The sequence below is a fragment of the Pongo pygmaeus genome, chromosome 4, assembly GCF_028885625.2.
Source record: "Pongo pygmaeus isolate AG05252 chromosome 4, NHGRI_mPonPyg2-v2.0_pri, whole genome shotgun sequence".
NCBI lineage: Eukaryota > Metazoa > Chordata > Mammalia > Primates > Hominidae > Pongo > Pongo pygmaeus.
This window is the reverse complement of record NC_072377.2, coordinates 98,322,396-98,341,998: the sequence shown is the minus strand read 5'-3', so window position 1 is coordinate 98,341,998 and position 19,603 is coordinate 98,322,396. Positions and strand designations below refer to the sequence as shown.

The window sequence follows — 19,603 nt, the reverse complement described above, 5'->3', positions numbered from 1 at the left end:
GGAGCTGTAGACCGGAGCTGTTCCTATTCGGCCATCTTGGCTCCTCCCTAAAATGATTTTTTTTAAAAAAAAAGGTATCTAGCAGAATGCAGAATTTTCCAGAAAGTGAAGTTTCTTGCCTTAGCCATTTTGTTTAGGTTCAATGACTCCTTTTATCCACCTTCCTGTAAACATTATTTTTAAAGGGAAATCTCATTTTTAAAAAAACACAAAATTAAACAGCTTTATGTATCATCCTAACAAGGTTAAAATACCCCAAAACAGCCGGTCATTAAATTTAAAGAGGGCTGCTCCCAGAATATTCGACTGGCTGGTTCCTGGTGTACCCCAAGGTCCAGTCTTTCTCTCTCTCCACCTCGTGTCCTGTTCTCAACCTGCCCTTTGGCTGTCTACCACCCACAATTGCTCTTCACGGATGGCCCTTAAAACTCATCCTCCTTTTAACTAAGCAAGGTCTGGTAATACCTTTTATTCATTCTTTCTTTGTTTTACCATGTATTTACCATGTATCTACTATGGGCCAATTATTCTCTAACCTCAAATTATCATTTGCTAACCTCAAAGAGTTATTTTCATCATGAGAAATTCAAGGCACTTAAATGTTACTTAATGACATTTAGGCAACAACTTATAGTCTCAGGTATGATGCCAGTTTTTGAAAGTGAAGCAGCTACTTAGGATTCTGTTTAAAATCTTGAATTTGGTATTCATAGATAGTTGTCTGTGATTCTAGGGCCATCAGAAGGGTTCACATGTCCTCAGTTATCTCAAGCTTTTCAGGGCTATCTTAGTCATTCAGTTTCACACTAATTCTGCCTTTTCTAAGGTTGTGGTCTTCTCTTGGTATTATTTACTGAACGCCTCCAATGGCCTAGGCACCCTGGCAGGCACAGATGACTCAAGAAGTCTAACCTGACCCTCCACTCACATAGAGCTTACATCCTTGGGCTACCTTAATTTAGTCATGGAGGTTTATTCCATTAACATCATATTATGAGACCCATTTCTCCTGGGGAGGGCAGCCAAAAGCAACATGACACAAGAGAAGCATAAAACCCAGCTAACTCTTTTTAGCTCATCAGTTGTTCTCACTTTTAATGTGCATTGGTTTTTATCTCCTTTCAGCATCTGGCTACATAAGCCCAAAGAGCTGATCAGTTTTGTTAAAGAAAAAAGGAATGCTGGCAACATAGGTGTAGATCAGAGAACCCAGAGAGAGTGAATCTAGGACAGAGTGCTGGCGTGGTCAGCACAGGAGCAGTATGATGCTAACGCAAGGAAGGGGCATGGCTAGTTGAGGTTGGAGGAAAGACAAAGGCAAGGAATTTTCCCAAATTCACTCGTTTCACCTTAAGCAAAGTCATCTTTACAATGTGTTCATTTGGGAATGTGAAGAAATGTACCTGCTTCAAACTTATAGACATTTATTTTTAAGAAAGTATTTAAATTTGCTGTATCAAAATTCTTTTACGTCTTGTGGAAAATATAATCCTATGGCTCATACAATTGTATTTTACTCTCCACTATGAATTATTTAGAGCATCTTCTCTTTTAACTGTATACCAAAACATCATTAGAGGTTGTCTAATAGCTAGCTCATAATTTCATTCTCCCATTGAGGCTTGTGGGCCAATTTTCACCCTGTTATACTCTTTAGAATAATGAAACTAATTTGGGATCTTGCTGTGGAATTAAATGCTCATACAGATCTCACTCCCTTTGAGACCATAAACATCTGCCATAATATCTCTTATAGCCAAATAACCTTACCATAACCAGTATGACTGAGAAACTGTCAGTGGAGTAAAACAGTTTAGGTACTGGCAGAAATGCTCAGATAAATACCATATTGCCAATGGTTTGTCATCTAAGAAATTTGTGTACTAAATAACCATGCCATTATTTTTAGACCCTCCATTATTTTGTCTAGTCATGAGAATAAAACTGTAGCTAGGCAACCATTTAGACTATCAGGAATTTCATGTCAGTTTTGAAATGGCCATAGTCTTTTTTAAGGACAATTTCTAACTCTTGCTATCTTATAATGATATCTTATTTATATCGAGCACTTATTGTGTACAAGGCACTTTGCTAAATCCTTTAAATACATTATTCCACTTAATCTTCATACTCACTCTGTGAGGTGATTTACTATTTTAATTCCCATTTTTCAAATGAGAAAACGAAGGCTAAATATACAGCCACCAGCATTGCCTGTTAATAAAAGCATATTGAAGATATAAGCCCAGGCTCTCTGGCACCGGTTCCCGCATGTGCCCATACACTACCTCTATATAACCTTTGATGACCTTACCCTTGGGGTATGGAGCAGATAAAAAAGTAAATGGAAAGGGATTGGAGGTAGAGTTAAATCCTATAAAGAAACAAACCAAAATTAGGGCATAGAGGGGGGATGAGGTTGTGAAAGGGGATATATTTTAGAAAGGGTAGTCAGAGAAGACTTAGCAGAGAAGCTTCAGAGGTAGAGCAATCTATGGAGCTACTTGAACATGACAGAGAAGTCATCTAGGTAAGGTATTCATTCTTAGAGAAATGAGGTGGCCCTCAGATAACTAGACAAATAGAGGTTTTATGCAAAGAGATCAAAGAAGTGTGAGGGAAAGTAGGCATAGGCTATGAGAAAGGCTACAAAGATATTTATGTCCACATTCTCCAGTCCCTCCTGCTTTCTCATCAAGACTTCCATGACTTGTCCCGTCATTTTCTCTGAGTCTTTCTCTTCCTTTGAGACTGCCTTTCTCTCCAGGCCACTTGCTGCATCTCTTGTCACATTTTACCGGCACCCTCCCTTTCCTAGCTCTCTTGCAGTGGCATGGTCCTCCTCATACCCTCACTTTCTTGGGCTGTATCCAGACTCTGGTACACTTTTAGAGAATATCACTCACCTCTCCTTTTATACCTTTTGGCAATTCCACTCTTTGTCCAATCTTGGGTAACTCCTTTTTTCGTCCTTCCCCACTTGGATCAAGCCCCTGATCTTGCCCCATCTGTTTGTTAGCAGATGGCCTTGTCCCTGTACTTGTCTAAGAAAATCCACACCATCACGAATGCACTTTAACTTCTCATTTCTGTTCTTAATAATTATTCTTCTCTCCACTCACCTCTGTATCCTTTGATTACTCTCTGATCAATATGTCTCCTTTCCCAATCAAAGTAAATCTTTTTACCTGATCTCTTGATTGCATTTACCTCCTACTAATGGCCTTTTAAACATCCTTTCTATCTTGTCTTGTGGCTCCTTCCCCCAAACATCTCCTACATTAAAAAATGTTCCTCCATTACTATTATGTTTCCCTCTCAAAACAGTTTTCATTCATTGTCTACTTTTATACCTACCACTCACTCAGTGCACTGCAACTGGACTTCTACCCTCAGCATGCTAAGCTAACAACATGGGCAGGGTCCTCCATACATACCTGATTGCTAACTCCAGTGGATTCAGTCATTTTCTCTTCTTTTGGCTTCTCTAACACCACTTTCTCCTGTGTCTTGGCCTACTTCTCTGATTATTCCTTCTTGGTTTTGCTTGAATGTTTCTTTTTCTGGCCTCACCCTTTAAGTGTCGGTATGTTCCAGAGTTTTATCTTTGACGATCTTTACATCTTACATTCCTTTTTTTTTTTTTTGGCAGGGGGTTGGGGGGTAGTGTGAATTCATCCATTGCTATGGCTATACCATTATGTTGATGACTTCCACATTGATATTTTCAAACCAGACAGCTCTTGTATGTGCTGTATCAGTAAATCCAAATTACTATTGGATGCCTTGGATGTACTTCAGATGTCTGTAGCCCCCTTAACATACCTAAAACTAAGTAAAATACTTGCAATGTATCCTAAGCTTCTTCATTTTCCTTAATTTTCTCCTTCTATCTTCCCACTCATGCCATCACAAACTCCATGTCATTAGGAGATGAATATTGTTCGTTATGTGAATTTAACATGTTTTGTATTTGTCTACTACTTACTATCTCCTGTCTCTTACCTTAGTTCAGTGTCTTATCCTCTCTGACCTGTCTACTACAATATTGCCTTCATTATCTCCCTCTCTCCTGCCTGACTCTTTCCAACCTGCTCTCCTCACTACTGCTAAAGTGATTTTTCTAGGTTGTAAAACTGCTAGTGTTAATCTCATGCTATACACTCTTCAATGATTCTTTATTGCCAGTACTAAGTCCAAACTCCTTAGAAAAACATATCCTGGTACCTGGTCTGGCTTCTGCCTACTTCTCTAGCTCACATAGTGGAATACATGAGATGGAAATATTACAGCCTGACTTTGAAGCCTATTTAAGGAATTTCTGTTTTGATCTGAGATTTAGTGAGAAAAAAAGCCTTTTAAAGAAGAGATGATATATTAAAGTCTAAAAAATGTCCAAGTCTATTTAATTAGAAGATGTTCTATTTAGCAAGACAACCAGGGGGAGAGAAGGGTCAGATTTGAAAAAGCATGAGGATACAAGAAGCAAGATGTGGAGTGAAAAGATAAAGGTGGATTTTCAAAATGGAATTCTGTTCTGGATATCAAAAGACACTATTGCTCCTGTACTGTATATAAAGAGAGATGGTACTACCTCGAAAATTCCACTTCTAAAGCATTCCCAGTCATTACTCTTAACTCTGTGTAGGAAAATATAATCTCCTGTTGTTATACATTTGTTACTAGCCAAGTTATCTGCTAAAGATTTTATGTAACAAATCCTTTTCTATTGTGTCAAGATTTAGAGTTGAATTTGAGCCAATCTAGAAAAATGTTACAGTAACTGCTGATAGCCGTAGATCAGATATTCAGGTTACATTGTTTTAATTTTGAAAGTATAACTATGTATTTTACAATTAAATTCTTCTTTATAAGCCCTCTCTAGACCCTTAGGAGCACACAAAATTAATTATAAATTCTAATTAATTATTTAATATTTATAAATCACTTTAAAGATTAAAAAGAGGTACCATCATACTAAAATTTTTACATTAATGAAGCAAATACTGGCATTTATTGGATCCAGGTTGAAGAAAGTAACAATGGGACATAAAAATACTACTCATGGGAAACATAAGTAATATTCATTGTACTATTCTTTATCCTTTTGTCATGAAAAATTGTATAACATGAGATTTTTAAAAATTAGATGATAATGGTATTGCTACACCTTCCCCAAGTGTAAAGATTGTTTTATAGAGGTTCGTAAAAATTCTAAGTCTCAACTTGTGGTTTTTCATGGCTGTGCTGACTTCCCCACCTGGCCCTGAGCCACCTATTAACATAAATCCCAAGTGGATGAAGTGGGGGCATTGTCCATTCTAGCACAATACCATTTTGTGTAAAAATCTTTTTTTTTTTTTTTTTTTTTTTTTTTAGTTGTTCAATATTCTTTTGATTTATTTTAATAAAGTGATGGGTAAATTCTTGAATATTTACACAATCAACAGATAATTAAATTAGATGAATTAAATTAATAAGAAAATGGATTTTACTTCGAGAGTAGAGAGAACTATTAAGAGGTTTCAGATATAGTGAGTAAAATCTAGAAAAAAATGAAGTAAGAGGTGGCTTGTTAAAATAAGCCTCAAACCACTATCTTTTTTTTTTTTTTTTTTTTTGTTTATATACATATGACTTTTTTTTTTTCTTTTATTGTAATTATTATTATTATTATTATTATTATACTTTAGGTTTTATGGTACATGTGCCCAATGTGCAGGTAAGTTACATATGTATACATGTGCCATGCTGGTGCACTGCACCCACCAACTCGTCATCTAGCATTAGGTATATCTCCCAATGTTATCCCTCCCCCCTCCCCCCAACCCACAACAGTCCCTGAATTGTGATGTTCCCCTTCCTGTGTCCATGTGTTCTTATTGTTCAATTCCCACCTATGAGTGAGAATATGCGGTGTTTGGTTTTTTGTTCTTGCGATAGTTTACTGAGAATGATGATTTCCAATTTCATCCATGTCCCTACAAAGGACATGAACTCATCATTTCTTATGGCTGCATAGTATTCCATGGTGTAGATGTGCCACATTTTCTTAATCCAGTCTATCATTGTTGGACATTTGGGTTGGTTCCAAGTCTTTGCTATTCTGAATAATGCGGCAATAAACATACGTGTGCATGTGTCTTTATAGCAGCATGATTTATAGTCCTTTGGGTATATACCCAGTAATGGGATGGCTGGGTCGAATGGAATTTCTAGTTCTAGATCCCTGAGGAATCGCCACACTGACTTCCACAAGGGTTGAACTAGTTTACAGTCCCACCAACAGTGTAGAAGTGTTCCTATTTCTCCACATCCTCTCCAGCACCTGTTGTTTCCTGACTTTTTAATGATCGCCATTCTAACTGGTGTGAGATGGTATCTCATTGTGGTTTTGATTTGCATTTCTCTGATGGCCAGTGATGGTGAGCATTTTTTCATGTGTCTTTTGGCTGCATAAATGTCTTCTTTTGAGAAGTGTCTGTCCATGTCCTTCGCCCACTTTTTGATGGGGTTGTTTGTTTTTTTCTTGTAAATTTGTTGGAGTTCATTGTAGATTCTGGATATTAGCCCTTTGTCAGATGAGTAGGTTGCGAAAATTTTCTCCCATTTTGTAGGTTGCCTGTTCACTCTGATGGTAGTTTCCTTTGCTGTGCAGAAGCTCTTTAGTTTAATTAGATCCCATTTGTCAATTTTGGCTTTTGTTGCCATTGCTTTTGGTGTTTTAGACATGAAGTCCTTGCCCATGCCTATGTCCTGAATGGTATTGCCTAGGTTTTCTTCTAGGGTTTTTATGGTTTTAGGTCTAACATTTAAGTCTTTAATCCATCTTGAATTGATTTTTGTATAAGGTGTAAGGAAGGGATCCAGTTTCAGCTTTCTACATATGGCTAGCCAGTTTTCCCAGCACCATTTATTAAATAGGGAATCCTTTCCCCATTTCTTGTTTTTCTCAGGTTTGTCAAAGATCAGATGGTTGTAGATATGTGGCATTATTTCTGATGGCTCTGTTCTGTTCCATTGATCTATATCTCTGTTTTGGTACCAGTACCATGCTGTTTTGGTTACTGTAGCCTTGTAGTATAGTTTGAAGTCAGGTAGCGTGATGCCTCCAGCTTTGTTCTTTTGGCTTAGGATTGACTTGGCGATGCGGGCTCTTTTTTGGTTCCATATGAACTTTAAAGTAGTTTTTTCCAATTCTGTGAAGAAAGTCATTGGTAGCTTGATGGGGATAGCATTGAATCTGTAAATTACCTTGGGAAGGATGGCCATTTTCATGATATTGATTCTTCCTACCCATGAGCATGGAATGTTCTTCCATTTGTTTGTATCCTCTTTTATTTCCTTGAGCAGTGGTTTGTAGTTCTCCTTGAAGAGGTCTTTCACATCCCTTGTAAGTTGGATTCCTAGGTATTTTATTCTCTTTGAAGCAATTGTGAATGGGAGTTCACTCATGATTTGGCTCTCTGTTTGTCTGTTATTGATGTATAAGAATGCTTGTGATTTTTGCACATTGATTTTGTATCCTGAGACTTTGCTGAAGTTGCTTATCAGCTTAAGGAGATTTTGGGCTGAGACAATGGGGTTTTCTAGATATACTATCATGTCATCTGCAAACAGGGACAATTTGACTTCCTCTTTTCCTAATTGAATACCCTTGATTTCCTTCTCCTGCCTAATTGCCCTGGCCAGAACTTCCAACACTATGTTGAATAGAAGTGGCGAGAGAGGGCATCCCTGTCTTGTGCCAGTTTTCAAAGGGAATGCTTCCAGTTTTTGCCCATTCAGTATGATATTGGCTGTGGGTTTGTCATAAATAGCTCTTATTATTTTGAGATACGTCCCATCAATTCCTAATTTATTGAGAGTTTTTAGCATGAAGGGTTGTTGAATTTTGTCAAAGGCCTTTTCTGCATCTATTGAGATAATCATGTGGTTTTTGTCTTTGGTTCTGTTTATATGCTGGATTACATTTATTGATTTGCGTATATTGAACCAGCCTTGCATCCCAGGGATGAAGCCCACTTGATCATGGTGGATAAGCTTTTTGATGTGCTGCTGGATTCTGTTTGCCAGTATTTTATTGAGGATTTTTGCATCAATGTTCATCAAGGATATTGGTCTAAAATTCTCTTTTTTTGTTGTGTCTCTGCCAGGCTTTGGTATCAGGATGATGCTGGCCTCATAAAATGAGTTAGGGAGGATTCCCTCTTTTTCTATTGATTGGAATAGTTTCAGAAGGAATGGTACCAGCTCCTCCTTGTACCTCTGGTAGAATTCGGCTGTGAACCCATCTGGTCCTGGACTTTTTTTGGTTGGTAAGCTATTGATTATTGCCATAATTTCAGCTCCTGTTATTGGTCTATTCAGAGATTGAACTTCTTCTTGGTTTAGTCTTGGGAGGGTGTATGTGTTGAGGAATTTATCCATTTCTTCTAGATTTTCTAGTTTATTTGCATAGAGGTGTTTGTAATATTCTCTGATGGTAGTTTGTATTTCTGTGGGATCGGTGGTGATATCCCCTTTATCATTTTTTATTGCATCTATTTGATTCTTCTCTCTTTTTTTCTTTATTAATCTTGCTAGCGGTCTATCAATTTTGTTGATCCTTTCAAAAAACCAGCTCCTGGATTCATTTATTTTTTGAACGGTTTTTTGTGTCTCTATTTCCTTCAGTTCTGCTCTGATTTTAGTTATTTCTTGCCTTCTGCTAGCTTTTGAATGTGTTTGCTCTTGCTTTTCTAGTTCTTTTAATTGTGATGTTAGGGTGTCAATTTTGGATCTTTCCTGCTTTCTCTTGTGGGCATTTAGTGCTATAAATTTCCCTCTACACACTGCTTTGAATGCATCCCAGAGATTCTGGTATGTTGTGTCTTGGTTCTCGTTGGTTTCAAAGAACATCTTTATTTCTGCCTTCATTTCGTTATGTACCCAGTAGTCATTCAGGAGCAGATTGTTCAGTTTCCACGTAGTTGAGCGGTTTTGAGTGAGATTCTTAATCCTGAGTTCTAGCTTGATTGCACTGTGATCTGAGAGACAGTTTGTTACAATTTCTGTTCTTTTACATTTATTGAGGAGAGCTTTACTTCCAAGGATATGGTCAATTTTGGAATAGGTGTGGTGTGGTGCTGAAAAAAATGTATATTCTGTTGATTTGGGGTGGAGAGTTCTGTAGATGTCTATTAGGTCTGCTTGGTGCAGAGCTGAGTTCAATTCCTGGGTATCCTTGTTGACTTTCTGTCTCGTTGATCTGTCTAATGTTGACAGTGGGGTGTTAAAGTCTCCCATTATTAATGTGTGGGAGTCTAAGTCTCTTTGTAGGTCACTCAGGACTTGCTTTATGAATCTGGGTGCTCCTGTATTGGGTGCATATATATTTAGGATAGTTAGCTCTTCTTGTTGAATTAATCCCTTTACCATTATGTAATGGCCTTCTTTGTCTCTTTTGATCTTTGTTGGTTTAAAGTCTGTTTTATCAGAGACTAGGATTGCAACCCCTGCCTTTTTTTGTTTTCCATTTGCTTGGTAGATCTTCCTCCATCCTTTTATTTTGAACCTATGTGTGTCTCTGCACGTGAGATGGGTTTCCTGAATACAGCACACTGATGGGTCTTGAGTCTTTATCCAATTTGCCAGTCTGTGTCTTTTAATTGGAGCATTTAGTCCATTTACATTTAAAGTTAATATTGTTATGTGTGAATTTGATCCTGTCATTATGATGTTAGCTCGATGTTTTGCTCGTTAGTTGATGCAGTCTCTTCCTAGTCTCAATGGTCTTTACATTTCGGTATGATTTTGCAGTGGCTGGTACCGGTTGTGCCTTTCCATGTTTAGCGCTTCCTTCAAGAGCTCTTTTAGGGCAGGCCTGGTGGTGACAAAATCTCTCAGCATTTGCTTGTCTGTAAAGTATTTTATTTCTCCTTCACTTATGAAGCTTAGTTTGGCAGGATATGAAATTCTGGGTTGAAAATTCTTTTCTTTAAGAATGTTGAATATTGGCCCCCACTCTCTTCTGGCTTGTAGGGTTTCTGCCGAGAGATCCGCTGTTAGTCTGATGGGCTTCCCTTTGATGGTAACCCGTCCTTTCTCTCTGGCTGCCCTTAACATTTTTTCCTTCATTTCAACTTTGGTGAATCTGACAATTATGTGTCTTGGAGTTGCTCTTCTCGAAGAGTATCTTTGTGGCGTTCTCTGTATTTCCTGAATCTGAATGTTGGCCTGCCTTGCTAGATTGGGGAAGTTCTCCTGGATAATATCCTGCAGAGTGTTTTCCAACTTGTTTCCATTCTCCCCATCACTTTCAGGTACACCAATCAGACGTAGATTTGGTCTTTTCACATAGTCCCACATTTCTTGGAGGCTTTGCTCGTTTCTTTTTATTCTTTTTTCTCTAAACTTCCCTTCTCGCTTCATTTCATTCAGTTCATCTTCCAGGGCTGATACCCTTTCTTCCATTTGATCGCATCGGCTCCTGAGGCTTCTGCATTCTTCACGTAGTTCTCGAGCCTTGGTTTTCAGCTCCATCAGCTCCTTTAAGCACTTCTCTGTATTGGTTATTCTAGTTATACATTCTTCTAAATTTTTTTCAAAGTTTTCAACTTCTTTGCCTTTGGATTGAATATCCTCCCGTAGCTCGGAGTAATTTGATCGTCTGAAGCCTTCTTCTCTCAGCTCGTCAAAGTCATTCTCCATCCAGCTTTGTTCCGTTGCTGGTGAGGAACTGCGTTCCTTTGGAGGAGGAGAGGTACTCTGGTTTTTAGAGTTTCCAGTTTTTCTGCTCTGTTTTTTCCCCATCTTTGTGGTTTTATCTACTTTTGGTCTTTGATGATGGTGATGTACAGATGGGTTTTTGGTGTGGATGTCCTTTCTGTTAGTTTTCCTTCTAACAGACAGAACCCTCAGCTGCAGGTCTGTTGGAGTACCTGGCCGGCCGTGTGAGGTGTCAGTCTGCCCCTGCTGGGGGGTGCCTCCCAGTTAGGCTGCTCAGGGGTCAGGGGTCAGGGACCCACTTGAGGAGGCAGTCAGCCCGTTCTCAGATCTCCAGCTGCGTGCTGGGAGAACCACTGCTCTCCTCACAGCTGTCAGACAGGGACATTTAAGTCTGCAGAGGTTACTGCTGTCTTTTTGTTTGTCTGTGCCCTGCCCCCAGAGGTGGAGCCTACAGAGGCAGGCAGGCCTCCTTGAGGTGTGGTGGGCTCCACCCAGTTCAAGCTTCCAGGCTGCTTTGTTTACCTAAGCGAGCCTGGGCAATGGCGGGCGCCCCTCCCCCAGCCTCGCTGCCGACTTGCTGCTTGATCTCAGACTGCTGTGCTAGCAATCAGCGAGACTCCGTGGGCGTAGGACCCTCTGAGCCAGGTGCGGGCTATACTCTCCTGGGGCACCGTTTCCTAAGCCCGTCGGAAAAGCACAGTATTCGGGTGGGAGTGGCCCGATTTTCCAGGTGCCGTCTGTCACCCCTGGAAGGGGAACTCCCTGACCCCTTGCGCTTCCCGAGTGAGGCAATGCCTCGCCCCTGCTTCGGCTGGCGCACGGTGCGCTCACCCACTGACCTGCGCCCACTGTCTGGCACTCCCTAGTGAGATGAACACGGTACCTCAGATGGAAATGCAGAAATCACCCATCTTCTGCGTCGCTCGCGCTGGGAGCTGTAGACCGGAGCTGTTCCTATTCGGCCATCTTGGCTCCTCCCCCAAACCACTCTGTGTAAAAATCTTTAACTGAGCCAGGCACAGTGGCTCACGCCTATAATCCTAGCACTTTGAGAGGCTGAGGCGGGCGGATTGCCTGAGCTCAGGAGTTCGAGACCAGCCTGGACAACATGTGGAAACCCCATCTCTACTAAAATACAAAAAAAAAAAAAAAAATTAGCCATGCGTGGCAGCGTGTGCCTGTAACCCCAGCTACTAGGGAGGCTGAAGCAGGAGAATCGCTTGACCCTGGGAGGCGGAGGTTGCAGTGAGCCGGAATCGCACCACTACACTCCAGACTGGGTGACAGAGCAAGACTCTGTCTCCAAACAAAGAAACAAACAAACAAAAAAATCATTAACTGAATCCTAAGTAAAAATCAAAAGTTATTTCAATGGTCATAGTTAATGTTTCCTGTATATTCTAAACTAATTATTTGTATTTCCCTAGGACTTTTCAGCATGGCCTGGATGAGTCTGCTTCAGATTCCTTAAAATCATTTTTTAAGCAACCATTATATTGGGTTTCTTGCATATCACATTTCTACCCTTCTTTACTCAGGTGAGAGCCTCTAAATGCCATACTATCTATAATTCTATGATTCCTTTTAAAATTTAATAGAAATTTTTATCTATGGATGTAAATGAACTTATATCTTACAAAAAGAACTTACAACTTTTCACAATTGGCAGGTAAGTAAAGAGTATTATTTATCTTTTCTTAGCTCAAGAATCAAAGGCATGGGCCTCATAATTATTCTACTAGCTTATAGCTTTAGTGATGTAATGGAAAACTGTAAATTTTTGGAATTTAGTTTTATTTTAAAAGTTGTCTTTCTTGATCTATGACTGTGGATTTGACAGTTCTCAAGCTAATTATCAAACATAGACATGTAACTAACTCAGAGCCTTAGGTAGAAGTTGAGAGAGAAGTAACTTTTTAAATTATGAGTAGGATCTTTCACTTTCATTATTTAATTAACAGCACTTAAAAACAAGAAAAATCATTTAAAGTATGAAATGTGCTTCCAGAGTAATCTGATGGCATTTTGTGGCATTATGTGAAATGGCAGTTTGATTTCTCGCTAAATATAACATTGGAAAGTACCTTTCCTTGGTATCTGAGAATAAAAATATCATGTACAGCTAAAGGAGATATTGTTAATCCCCATACATTCTTGATTCATCTTGGAAATACACTATCAGCTATTTTACCATCTAAGCTGACTATATCTCTCTCTTGAGGAACAAGGTTGTCACCCATAAATAGAGGGTGTGAAAACCTCATATACAGAAGTTTCCATAGACACAACAGACTTACACTGTTTGCCTAATGTGTGCCTATTTCCATATGGGTAATGAAAAATCCAACATTAATGAGACATAGACCCCATCTTCAAGGACCTCAATGTATTGTTATTACCTCATTTACATGTAAAACTTTGTCTACATTTCTAGTTAATTACTTATGATTGAGTCTTAGAAATGGAATAGTCTCAATGCTCTGTCATCTTGTGTGTAAATATATCTTGCCATCTTGCCCATAAATATATTTTATTTCATTAGGAATTAAATAGCCAACTCTTTAATACTCATTGTTGCAAAAGTAACAAACGACTGGATCTCTTACAGTGTGAGTCAAGCAAACAAGCTGTGTCATTTGATGAATTCCTAAGTTTATAAACATATCTGTTCTCCATGTTATTATCACATTTGCTTTAACCTATTTTACTGCCCGCTTTTATCTTATATCTGGAACCACTGGAGTTATTCTCTTTTAGGCATAACTCTGTAAGGCTTCCACTTCCAAGCTTGCTCAGATCAACCCAGCTAGAGTCCTGGAAATCAGCATGGAAATGGGCTTATCTTTCAAACACTAATTCTTATATTAACTTCTTTCTCTTTTCTATATCTACACCAAGCAAAAATGCACATTTCTTTTCTTTCTGTTCTGTTTAGCAACCAATCTCCATTATTATCCTAACACAAAGACTAGAACATGGGGACGACTATTCAGCTCATAGTGGAAATGAAATTTTATGCAAATTCATGAGGGCAGTTTAGTAATACGTATTAAAAACTTAAAAATATTTTTGCCCTTTTATCTAACAATTCTGTTTCTAGGAATCAACTATAAGCAATTAATCAGAGAGGTTGACAAAGTTTTATATATGAAGATATCCATCGGCGCATTATTTGTAAGAGAAAAAAATGGAAATAAATGTTCTACATTGTGGCATTAAACAATTCAGTATGGGATAGTGGCATAATAGACTACTGTGGAGTGATTAAAGGGCTGGGTTTTGAAAAATAATTACATAGAGAAATAATTGTGGTAGATATGTTAGGGGGAAAATTGAGGTTAGTAATTATGAAATTACCAAAGCCAACCCAGTTTTTAGAGTGATAAGTGTGTACCAGACACAGTGCTAACTGCTTTACATACACTATCTTTTTAAAACCTCACACTAGTTCTGTAAGGTAAGTACTCAGGTGCTTCTTTTATGGAGTGCAAAGTGCTGTATAGGCAGCAACATTCTGGAGAGAACAAAATTGGAGGCCAGGCTCTGAACCCAGGCCTGTTCTATTCTAAAGCTTAAGCTCTTGACAACCACACCCCCGCCTTTCAAAGGGAAGAGCAGTTCAGGATGATGTTAACAGGTGTACATGAAAAATCATTCTACTGCACAAATAAGATTGTCAGTTATTAATTATATAAGGTCTTTTTTGTGATTTAACTTTGTAGGGACTCTGACGTGCTAGTATGTATTGTTTAGCTCTGCTATGGTCTGAATGTATCCTCCAAAATTCATTGTTGGAAATATAATCCCCAATGCAACTGTGTTGGGTGGTGGGGTCTAATGGAAGTTATTTATATCATGTGGGTTTTTCCGTCTTAAATGGATTAATATACCATAAAAAGGGCTTACAGGAATGGGTTCATTTTATCTTGCCCTTCTTCTGCCATGTGAGGGTGCAGCAAGATGGCCTCACCAGATGCTGGTGCCTTGATCTTGGACTTCCCAGCCTCCAGAACTGTGAGAAATAATTTTTTCTTCTTTGTAAATTACCCAGTCTGTGTTATTCTTTTGTGGCAGCACAAAATGGACTAAGACAGTCTCAAAGGAGTGATCTAGTATGCAGATTCCCCAAACTTGCTGGGTGAGAGAACTCTTGTTTTGCAGGGAATTAACAATTATTGGAAGGTGGGACATCATTAGGAAGTGTTGAACTATGCAATACTACCATATTTAGAGCACAAAAAAAAGTACATATAGAAAAATAAATATTGAAAGGATATATAGAGGTGGGTTTATAGTTTTTATCTCTGGGTGGTAGGATTGCAAGCAATTTTAATTTTCATCTACATAGTTGTCTATACTTTCCAAAGTTTTATAGTGATTATAATTTAATTTTATTAATTATGAATACTCTTTTTTTGAGATGGAGTTTCACTCTGTCACCCAGGCTAGAGTCCAATGGCACGATCTTGGATCACTGCAACCTCTGCCTCCCAGGTTCAAGCGATTCTCCTGCTTCAGCCTCCCAAGTAGCCAGGATTACAGGCACGCGCCACCATGCCCAGCTGATTTTTTGTATTTTTAGTAGAGACAGGGTTTCACCATGTTGGCCAGGCTGGTCTCGAACTCCTGACCTCAAATGATCCACCCACCTTGGCCTCCCAAAGTGCTGGGATTACAGGCATGACCCACTGTGCCTGGCCTGTAAATACATTTTTTGAAAAGCAAAAAGAAAATCTATTTTCTTTGATTTCTCTTTTATTCACATGGCTTAACCTGTAACCTCTATACAGATTGATTTCCAGTGCTGCATCTATAGCTTTGAGTGATTACCTATACCCCAACGGTATATGTCCAGCTGTTCTTATTTCTTGAATACCCACTTTCATTCAATACGATGTCTTCAAATGATCCTTCTTTCCCCTCTTCCCTTGTCCTTCATGCAGGGAGTCTTTTCTGTTAGGAGTAACAGTGTTGCTACATGCTTCCAAAATACAATCTTGATCATGATTTCCATGTTGAGCCTTTTCTTCCTCTAGTCCTAGTTTATTATTGTGTTTAGTTCATTCTTCTTCCAAAATTCTCTTAGAATCACCCTTTCTCTTCACCCCATTATAACAACCTTAGTCCATTTTACTATTATTTAACGTGTTTAAAAGACTGTTTTCATTATATCTCTCTCTCATTCAGAAACCTGTAGTAGCTTCTGCTTCACCCACACTGTCACTCCTGGCTTACTTGTTGGAGAGTTTTCTGGCTTATTTCCTGGAGAGTTTTCTCTGCTCCAGTTAAGTCAGTCTCCTCATGTGTCTTTAAGACTTAGTTATTCCATATTTTTAATATTGAATTTGTTGCTTATTCTCAGCTTCAGGCCTTTGTTTATGCAGTTTCCTTTCTTGGAATACCTTTGGTTGTCTCCTCTGTCTTTCTAAATTCTCCATGCAAGGTATGTTAGGAGGACTCTAGCCGATATCCCCTCTGACCATTAGGTGTCATATTTTCAACTAAGTCCATATAATCTTCTTAGAAAGACATGATCCATGTGATTTATAATCCAGTGTGCTCAGAGCACCGTACAATCAGAGGAACCCAGGGCAGCAATAAAAGCAATTTTAAAATAACTAAAGTTATTGATTTGCATTTATCAGACATTACAATGGGGATTCCTAGACCACCATTATATGACCTTAAAAATCTCACCTTTCCATTCATTTCCCTCACCTGTAACAGCTGTCTGTATGAGTCTTTCACCCCCAAATTATCCTTCAAAACTCTATTCTTCACTTTAGCAACTAAAATGAACTGTTCAAGGAAATAAGGAGTTGGATGATGACAAACAAAAAATATATTAGGCCTATCTTTTGGTAAAGGGGAAGGCTGAGAGGAGAGGTGACTGAAATAGTTAATATCATGAAGGAACTTAGTAATTTATTCATCTATTTGCTTACTTATTTATACCTGCACATTGTTTCAGAAAGAATTTAAGTCAGCTTTTAGCAACATTAAATAAACTACGATAATTAATTAAAAGTGGGTGAGAAGGAAAGAAACAAAAAGGACACGAAATTCAGAAGACAAATAGAATTAAAAATGTACAAATAGCAGTATGGACTGTAAATTTGTCTATAATCTTACTAGAGAAAACTATGAAATGGATAAAAGCACAATTTTTCATATTCCCCTAGAATCCTGGGAATAAAGTTAGAAGAGTTTATTTTAGGGAAAATAAATGTATTTTCAAAGCAGTAAGTAAAATGTACTATATTCATTGTCCCTAGTAGTGGTATAGGCTAACAACGTGAGTTGATTTAGAAAGGATAATCAGTTTCATACTAGATTAAGCTAAGACATGTGAAAAATGTATTAATCTCAAGGTTAACACAGATACCATATTGTGCATTCATAGAAATGTTCAAGAAAGAATGTTGTCCTAGTCAATTATAATATGTTGCATTATAATGCCTTTTATCTTTTTCTAAACTTTCCTCTTCATGTGGTTTAAAAAAGCATTTTCAGGTCTTCCTTAGCTAAGTAGGTCATAACTGTACACTGAGTCCAAGAAGTATAATCAGTGTGAGTAAACAGTCCATTCATTTTAACTACTAATTTTCTTTTGTGGTGACAACATGATGCTTTGATTTATGGCCAGTCCCTTTTGAGCTGTATATATTTCTTTCCACTGGGCTTTTTGTTTCTACTATGCTTCTATTCAATGTAATCCTGTTTTGCATTTATATACATATATTTTCTTCCCTAAAAATATTAAGCTATCTTTGGTTTCATTATATTCATATTACATGCTATGTGGGTCTTTCCTTTTATTTAGTTTAGCAAGATGTGTTTAATCATTCCTTCAATAAATGCATTCAAAAAATGTTCTCCATGTAAGGCATTATGCTAGGTGTCAATGGTGAAGAAAGAGGCAGGCAGTGACATTTGAGACAAAGTCCCTTTCCTCATATTGTCACATGTTGGTGAAGAAATCAATTGTATTTGCCTACTTGACCACAGTATATGATACCATTGTCTACTCCCTCCATCTTGACGTATTCTCTTGATTTCCTCCTGAGATTTTTACCCACTTTTGTCTTCTTTCTTTCCTGTTGCTGCTTTTCTGTTTCCTTTGCAGGTTCATCTACTTTAACCTGGCAATTAACTATTGAACATTGTTAGTATTCTATACTGTAACCTTTTTTCTTGATGATGATAACATTCTATGTTTCCTGTACTCCCTGTGTGCCCCCTAAATCCATATCATTAATTTTAATCCCTCCTAAGACTACAGATCCATAATATATGGGCACCAACCATACATGACTACCTTCTTGAAATTTACACCTGGAAATCATAAAGACATCTCAAACTCACCATGACCAAAACTGGACTTAGGATACTCCCCTCCGAACAGATCCTCTTCTACTGTTCCCTATCTCAGCTAATGGTACGTCCATCCAATTGTAGAAGCCAGAGACTTAGACTTAGGAGGCAATTGGACACCTCCTTTTTTCTCTCCTACATACCAAATCCATTACTAAGTCTCATTAATTTTAACTTCTAATATCTACTCTCCATAGTACCAGTTTCACCTTAGTCCCAACTACTATCATCTCTCTCTTAACTACTCCAGTGACCACTAGCATTTTTCCTGTGTACATGTCGACTTCCATTTATAATATTCTCCAACTGTAGCAAGAGTTTTCTCAAACCTGAATCTATTTTCCAAACTCACATTTCATCATAGCATACTTATGGCTTACCTTCCATGAATTCACCGGTATCCTTAAGTATGTACAAAAAACTAGCACAGCCTACAATATCTACATAGATGTGACTCTTACCCACTTCTCAACCCGCTTCTGATACCTGCTACTCTGTGAATTCTGCTTTCCATACATTAACCCATTTACATTTTCTTTCTGTGCCATGTTCCTTTCTGCCACAGGATCTTTGCATATGCTTTTCCCTTTCACTAAAATGTCTTTCTCCTTCACATAGGTAATGCCAGCTTATCTTCATCTCTCAGCTCAAATGTGACTTCTGCAGGGAAGCCTTTTATCAACCCCAAAGACTAGTTAACTTCCTTTTTACTGCAACTTCTAATAGCATTTTTGCTTTTCTTTCAATGAGTTTTTATAATTGTTATTTTATCTTTATTCGTATGATCACTTAAACTATATATGTATCCTCCACTAAATTCTATAAAAATAAGGAACTTCTGCTTTTTGCTTACTGTTATGTCTCCATGGTTTAGCGTATACAAGTTAAACAATAAATATTAGTTGAATGAATGAATAAAAAAATTCAAACTGGTATTGTGTCCCCTAAGTGCTATATTAAAGTATTGTATTGCATAAGTGCTATATTAAACGGTAGGAACATTTGTTCTGTGTGGTAAGGCCCAGGCAGGGCAAGCACCGTCTTAATGAGGAGGTGACTTCTAGTATCCTTAGGAGAGAATATCTAGGGAGGAGGACAAAAAGAGTTTTTGGTCTCCCAACTGCTGCTGAAAAACTGCTCTGCAGGACTGAGGAAAAGAGCTTAGAGATCTTGTGCTCTGATGAGGTGCCAAGCGTTGACATAGTGCCAATAGCCAGCGGAGAAGTAACGAGAGATTTAAACACCAGAGATCTTAAATGGCTGTTTCAGAGTGTGGATGGACAAGCAGTATGAAAAGATTTTCAGAGGGAAGTCAGTGTCTGTGGAACAGTTATTTTAAAAAGTGAAAATGTCAATTGAACTAGGTATTTAGCATATGGACCTAGATATCTTAAGGTTTATGTTTTTTCTATCATGGCTTAAATATATTACATAATTCAGAATATAGAAATGAAGCCAGCAATGTGATGATAGGAAACAGCTACAGGTTTTCACATTGGTTTGCATACTTGTTGAGTTT

The 19,603-nt window shown here is 38.2% G+C and overlaps 1 protein-coding gene across 9 annotated transcripts in view; it reads left to right on the top strand.

Annotated features, from left to right (window-relative positions):
- KIAA0825 (KIAA0825 ortholog) overlaps positions 1 to 19,603 on the top strand; it is a 477,056-nt gene that overhangs the window by 159,528 nt on the left and 297,925 nt on the right. For all 9 annotated transcript variants that reach the window (XM_063664987.1, XM_054489405.2, XM_063664988.1 and 6 more), the window contains one exon: positions 12,138 to 12,248. In XM_063664987.1, coding sequence (XP_063521057.1) covers positions 12,138 to 12,248 — 111 coding nt within the window. The remainder of the gene's footprint in view (positions 1 to 12,137; positions 12,249 to 19,603) is intronic.